Below are 6,933 nucleotides of genomic sequence, written 5' to 3'. Positions count from 1 at the left end.
CCATAACCTAAACTAACTAAATAATCAATAATTTTCATTGAGGCATTTGATCAAACACTTTGTGTGCAAAGTATAAAACATATTCAAATTGTGTTCATTTGCCACCATTCAAAGCGACATTATGATTTAAACAACATAGACAACAACTACATCCATTTATCAATTCATAAACTACACATGCAATCATCAAATTGTCAATTTTAAAATCAACCCTAACCACATGCAAACTACTCTAATTTTTTTTTAAAAATAAACCTAAACAAACTAACATTATTATTAAAATGATTGATACAACTGACTTGTGATAATGTGCAGTTGATTTGCTTGCAATTCGTGAAAATGACTTTGGTGAAGATTGGAAAGAATTTGAGAAGTTTAGAGAATTCTTGAAACTGAAATGTTTGTGTTTCTGGTTATGTTCAGCACGTCTCGGCAGTTAACTCTCGAGGTTTTCCTCGGCAGTTAACTGCAACCGGATTTTTAATTCCTCGACAGTTAACTGCTGAGGGGGCAAAAACGTATTTTACTCATGTTTCTGAACCTTATCAAATGTGTCAACAACAATCCTCTTCTTTTTTGCTTTGAGAGGGATCCATAATTTATAATTTCCTTTTTGGATTGTAGCAATATCCGTCATAAATCCATCTTATTAGCTTCTCTTCTTTAAAAAAAAAAAAAATTAGCACACTCCAACTAATTCTTCCACGATACCGCCAAACCAACCAGAAAAGAGATATGGGTCAAAATCATTTCATTCACCAAGCCAAACAAGAAATGAGATATGGGTCAAACCATTTTTTTAGAGTCATGTATTAATTATTAGAGCAATGATATTTGAATAATCATTTGCGAATAATTTTTATGACAACCTCCTTTTTCTTTCTTTTTATTTGTCAAAAACAATGGAGAGAGAAAAAGAAAAAGAGAGAATACAAATATAATGTGAGTATGAGAGAGAAAATTGTTTAAAAGTTGTCAAAAAAATATTGTACAAATATCATTTCTCTAATTATTATTATTATTACTACCTCCGTTCTTAAATATAGGAGCCTTTTGCCAAAACTGCGGAGATTAAGAAAGTTGGTTGTAGTATTAAATTTACATATAATTACTATTGTTTTTATAATTTTATCCTTAAAAGAGAGAGTTAATTTATATTTTCAATATAATATTTATTGTTGATTGAAGAAAAAAATGCAAAATAAATAAAGGTATGTTGGTAAAGAAATAATTAATGTATTTGGAAATACCAAAAAGGTCTTATAAAAAGAGACAAATTATTTTTTCAATAGAGTCTTATAATTAGGGACGGAGGTAGTATTATGTTTTGGTAAAAACATAGATTAATTAATATCATTGGACATGATCAATATTATTACGAAAAGAAAACTACAATTAAGGTAATTGAATAATAAATGATTGCTTATTTTTTTAGGGAATGATTGCTTAATCTTCTCCTCCTTAATATTATTCCATCAAATATGGAAATGCTTGTTTGAACAACCAATATAAAATCACGTGTCATACTAAATATCTCTTCTATCAATCAATATTTATAGAGTAAAGATCCGGTTTAATCTCTCACAATTTTTCCACAATCACTTACAAAAAAAATAATATCCAAATTAATCTCTCATATCAAGAGATTAAATTGTGTGACGAGAAAATTGAGAAGGACCAAACTCGTATATATATTTCTCTACACTTAAAACCAGTTTATCCGTTTGGACAAGTGAAGGTACTGAATGAGAGTTAATGGAGCATTGAGCTTAAGCAGATAAGAGAAGGTGAAAAACAATTTGAGAGAATGAAGAGAATCTATCTGAATTGTGGACAATTGGGTCTCACCCCTCCTACTTCTACTACACCCCATAGCTCTACACATTCATGTAATAAGCGTCCTTCACGGTTCATGATATTTGCTTCTTCATGGCTTCCAAATTATGCTTCTCTTAACAACACCTTCATTGCTTCTGCTTCCTCTTCCCTCGGTGGTTCAGGTCCTCACTCTTCTTCTATCTATACTTCACCATTGTTTGTTTATTTTTCTCAATGTTTTGTTAGAGATAGCTTATATGTAAGCATTTATATGATAAGCGCATATGCTATAAGCACGAAATTAAATAGTTTATCTAAGCAGAGACTTATTTATTTGGTTACTTATATTATGTGAGTTGTTCATGATGTTGGATTGAATCTCATTTGTTCAGAGCAGTTATTGGATGTGGGATCAAAGAAGAAAAGGAAAGAGATAGCTGGAATAGATCAGGATGAATTAGTGGATCCAAAGCTATTAGCTGAACCAGATAGTTGTTTTTGTGAGTTCAAAGGTGTGCATATTCACCACAAGATATATGAATATGATGCTGAATCCAATTCCCAAACACAAATCAACAAGCTGTGTTTGCCTATGATTCTGTTACATGGATTCGGAGCCTCAGTTTTCTCTTGGAAACAAGTTATGAAGCCATTGGCTGAGGCTACGTGTTCAAAAGTTTTAGCTTTTGATAGGCCAGCGTTTGGATTGACATCGAGGGTAAACTTAACTTCTGGAAATGGAGACACAAAACCTCTAAATGCATACTCCATGGCATTTTCAGTGCTTGCTACCTTGCATTTCTTTGATTTATTAAAAGCTGAGAAGGCAATTTTAGTGGGGTATGTGAATATTCTATTTCCTGTTTTGCTTAGTGCCTTTATTTTTCATATGGATATTGTTGTGTGACTTTTGTGAATCTAGGTTGAGCTTACTTGCATCTGTTGTTATAAAGTTGACATCTAAATTGGTGATTATAAGTTGCACCAAAGCATCTAGACATGTGTAAATCTGATTATCCTCTGAATTTTACCTTTACAGGCCAATGCATTGATAGAACTGTAATATTTTAAAATCTAAGGATTTGTTTGTTGTGACTTATTTGATCCTCTTTGCTAGCATAACAACTGTATAAACTTGTAAGACTGTTTGAGAGAACTTATGTGAATAACTCGTGACATGTCCATGACCATAAGTTGTTTTCATGCTCTCTAGGATAGCTTGTAAAAACAACTTATAGCTTATATGAAAAATGTTTGACTTTGTTTTGAGTAATAACTTATACATAAGCACCTATATGATAAACACCTTTTTCAACTTAACCTTCTTCTCCATTGAAATCAGATGTTAAAACTGTATAATTGGTGGTATAACCAATTGAAAGAGGTATATTCTAATATGCCTCTACATTGTAGTCCCTTTTCTTAGAAGTTTCCAAAATGACATGTCAGGCACTCAGCTGGTTCACTTGTAGCAGTTAACACGTATTTCGAAGCTCCTGAACGGGTTGCTGCTATAATCCTAATTGCCCCGGCAATTTTTGCTCCGCTTACTGCACCCAGTTTTTTTAAGGAATCAGGAGAAGATAACCAAAGGAAAGAAGACAACAGTTCAGTCACACGAAATCCAATTGTTGGACTTTACAAGTTGCTGTCCAAGATTATCAAGTACATTGCAAAGGCAATAACAGAGATGATGAAGCCGATGATAAATATACTCAACTCTCTATATAAGAAGCTGTTATCATCTATTCTGCGTTCTTCCCCTGCGATAATGCTGGTAATACACTTGTTCATGTAATACTATATAATCTTTGTTCCAGTTACATATCATTATTGGAAAATATAACAATCCAAGAGAAACATGGAATTATTAGCTCAAATACAATTACATTGAACTCACGAAAACCTTTTCATCGAATCAATGTTCCTTAAAATTCATTTTCTTCAAGTCCTTACATATAGTCAACTACGTAAGGAAAAATATGGTTAGATTGCTTCTTGTGGATACACTTTTATGCATTTTAGCTTCTTTCTTTAATTGACTGCAATTCTTAAGCTGACACTATCTATAATCTTTCTTCATATGAATCGCAGGTAAGAATGGCAATTGATAAGTTTGGGGCTGCTGCAGTTCGAAATTCGTGGTATGATCCAAAACAGGTCTCTGAGCATGTACTTAGTGGTTATACAAAGGTAATGTAATCTGACAAAAAATTCCTATTTTCATATTCTGTAACTATATTCTTTCTTTTATTTTCATCATAATTCTCAAATAATCTGTGCTTACTGTGTGTTAGCATTGAATGCAGCCATTGAGGGTTAAGGATTGGGATAGGGCACTGGTGGAATTCACTGCTGCAATGCTTCTGGACGAAGAATCTAATACAAAGCCAGAACTTTCTAAACGACTTAATGAAATATCTTGTCCTGGTGATTTCACTGACCCTTAATGAAATATCTTTTCTGCTGTGTAAAGATCTAAGTCGCTTCGTAGCCTCGAGTTGAACCTTGATCATAATTGGTGATATTGTTTGACTGTGCAGTTCTGATTGTAACCGGTGATAGTGATCGACTAGTTCCTTCATGGAATGCTGAGAGACTTTCAAGAGTCATACCAGGAGCATCATTTGAAGTAATTAAGCAATGTGGCCATTTGCCACATGAAGAAAAGATGGAGGAGTTTCTTTCAATTGTTGAAAACTTTCTAAGGAGACTAGCGGGTGATTCAAACAAACAAGATCTACAACCCGTAACATGAACTTTGTACAAGTCAGCCTTCCCATTTTACTTCACAGAAAATCCATCCATATAATACAGGAAGACACTAATACAATTGATCAGATGGATTAAGATCATTTAAAGCTTTATTGATACATAATCATTAAATTCATCAGGCATGAAGAGACCAGAAAATGGGAAGATTGGAAGTGGAAAAGTGCCTATAAACAACAAAATAAATTATATATTACGTTACATTACAGTGCTAGCCTTCTATAGTCCTTGAAGATATCTTCGTTATGTTAACCTGCCCGGATGATCTGTAACTCCATTTATAGCATAGGCCGTGGGTCTATATCATAGAGGTATCAGATGTAACTAGACAGCAAACTCTAAATTATGTATTCAATTTCTGGAAATGGATAGCTGCAGGGAGTGAGGTTGATTATCCAGTCATTCAATTTATTGAGTTGAAGTATTTACGATATATACAATATACAACAAAATATATTTAAGGGCTTGATCTCATGCAGTTTTAAAACGACTGCAAATGATTCTGGTACATGATTTTGCTATTAAGCTACCTTTTCTTTTGTGCCAAAACTATTAGCGAGGAACTATTGAATATAACAATTTTAAAAGAAAATATTGCAGATTTAATTTAGAAGTGATAAATAACTTAGTGTTTCAGACCAATGACTGAATCTTTCAGCAGTTTCTTTCATAGAATTTCAATCTTAAGAATGTGGAATCATATACAATAGCCATAACTGGCTTGCTATACTGATTAGCTGCATATGAAATAACTTAAGCTGATTTTAATGCTTGATTTTGGAAGGAGGATCGGTTTATATGTTAACAGTAGCATCTCCTAGGACCGCATGACATCAAATCCTGATAGGAAGTCATCACCAAAAATTGCAGTACCAGCTGCTAAAGCCTCGGTACTTATTTCCAGTACAACATCTGGAGGCACTGTTTGACCGGGTTCTTCCATGGATGGTGGTATGTTTGTGAAGCTTGGAGGTAAGCCATAACTTCTTGGCAGAAAAGTGGGAATATAACCAACATTAGACGGTGGGGATGGTGGAGGAGTTACAGTTCTGTGTGGTTGATAGCTTGGTCCAGCTGCTGCGTGGTAGCTGGGTTCACCCAAATATTGATCAGAATAGATTGTAGGGGTGAACGGCACCGAATAGGAGTCTAGCACGTTTGTGTTTTTATGATCTTCTGCCTGATGAATTGAATCCGGAGGCTGTTTTTGCGGGTAAGCTTGTCTTAATCCTTCTTCTGCAGTCCGGTGGGTATTGTCGCCATAATCTAATAGCCCTTTTCCTTCCTTGCTACCTGCTGTGAACCAACTTACAGCTTCAGACCATGATAAAAATATTTGAAAGAGCTAGAGTTTAAGTTAAATCAAACTTGTTAACTTCCTCCCAAATTATGCAACCATTTTATTAGTATATTGCAGCGTGAATCCTCAAGTTGGTTCCAGAAATTATAGAGCATTGAGAGGTTGATCTGTAAAATCAATAAAGAGGCAAATATGTCTCTAAAACAATAAATTGTTGATTATTTCATCCCAGACATTACGTTATGTTGGCAAATATTTCAAATTAGTCTCTGAAGTTGAATACTTAAAACATCTGGTTCTTACAAAATTACTTGTGGATGTCAAACTTAAAAATTGTCCTCATGTCAATTTCTTGATTTTAGGAAGTGAAATGACAACACTCTACAATGTCAAGGACAAAAATGGACATTCGTAACGAAGGGAAACAGGTGGGATACTAAATGCAGAAGAGGAGAAGCAATGAAGCAGAAAGGCAAAATTGGTTTTGTCCGGTTAGAAATAAGTGAATACCTGTGTGAGAACCCGGTTCTTTCTCATCGTCAGAAATATGAATCAAAATATCAATAAAACCCTTTGGTTTGCTGGATTTCCTTTTCCATAATTGGTAGCTCCGAACCCCATCTTGCTTTGGCATTGACATCTCAGAATTCTTCATTTGCTTGTCAAGAAAATTTTTCAGACCAACTGTAGTTGAGCCATGAAGCTTTTCCTTGAAGAATATGGGGTCTATACTGTAAACTTCCACATTCAATGTCAAGTCTTGGAGGTTTGGCATTGAGTCATCAACAGGAACGGCAAAATTAGTTCTCCAAACAGGATTTGCATTCCCAGAATCATCAATTTTGGTACAATATTTGCTGTTATCATCAATCCACCCAACAGCATACCAGTGACGCTTCCAAAGTGAAGTTGAATGCTGCAGTCCATGAGCAGATATCAAACAGAACTCGACCCATATAATCCCCATATAGGATGCAGAAAGAAATAGAAGAGTTGAAAGGATCTTGTATCCTTTAAGCTTCTTTAGACAAGGTTTACACAGA

At 34.3% G+C, this 6,933-nt stretch overlaps 2 protein-coding genes across 2 annotated transcripts; one reads left to right on the top strand and one right to left on the bottom strand.

Annotated features, from left to right (window-relative positions):
* Positions 1-1,532: 1,532 nt before the first annotated feature.
* LOC25489797 (2-hydroxy-6-oxononadienedioate/2-hydroxy-6-oxononatrienedioate hydrolase) lies at positions 1,533-5,051 on the top strand. Its single transcript, XM_013606017.3, has 6 exons — positions 1,533-2,000; positions 2,211-2,658; positions 3,268-3,595; positions 3,913-4,011; positions 4,128-4,248; positions 4,362-5,051. The coding sequence occupies exons 1-6, from the start codon at positions 1,808-1,810 to the stop codon at positions 4,574-4,576; spliced, it is 1,404 nt and encodes a 467-aa protein (XP_013461471.1). The 5' UTR covers positions 1,533-1,807; the 3' UTR covers positions 4,577-5,051.
* A 201-nt stretch (positions 5,052-5,252) lies between these two features.
* Positions 5,253-6,926, bottom strand: LOC25489796 (uncharacterized). Its single transcript, XM_024778554.2, has 2 exons — positions 6,401-6,926; positions 5,253-5,886 (listed from the first exon to the last, which is right to left on the bottom strand). The coding sequence occupies exons 1-2, from the start codon at positions 6,855-6,857 to the stop codon at positions 5,408-5,410; spliced, it is 936 nt and encodes a 311-aa protein (XP_024634322.1). The 5' UTR covers positions 6,858-6,926; the 3' UTR covers positions 5,253-5,407.
* Between the last annotated feature and the right edge of the window lie 7 nt (positions 6,927-6,933).

The sequence above is a fragment of the Medicago truncatula genome, chromosome 3, assembly GCF_003473485.1.
Source record: "Medicago truncatula cultivar Jemalong A17 chromosome 3, MtrunA17r5.0-ANR, whole genome shotgun sequence".
In the NCBI taxonomy this organism is placed as follows: domain Eukaryota; kingdom Viridiplantae; phylum Streptophyta; class Magnoliopsida; order Fabales; family Fabaceae; genus Medicago; species Medicago truncatula.
The sequence above is the reverse complement of the archived record's forward strand: the minus strand, read 5'-3'. Positions and strand labels throughout refer to the sequence as shown.

Excerpts from the sequence above, each read along its gene's own strand:
- LOC25489797 (XM_013606017.3), top strand. The coding sequence starts at position 1,808 with ATGAAGAGAATCTATCTGAATTGTGGACAATTGGGTCTCACCCCTCCT. Across the intron at positions 4,012-4,127 it reads TACTTAGTGGTTATACAAAG|CCATTGAGGGTTAAGGATTG; the intron begins GTAATGTAATCT and ends CATTGAATGCAG. Across the intron at positions 4,249-4,361 it reads TAATGAAATATCTTGTCCTG|TTCTGATTGTAACCGGTGAT; the intron begins GTGATTTCACTG and ends TTGACTGTGCAG.
- LOC25489796 (XM_024778554.2), bottom strand. The coding sequence starts at position 6,857 with ATGGGGATTATATGGGTCGAGTTCTGTTTGATATCTGCTCATGGACTG. Across the intron at positions 5,887-6,400 it reads AGAACCGGGTTCTCACACAG|CAGGTAGCAAGGAAGGAAAA; the intron begins GTATTCACTTAT and ends GTTGGTTCACAG.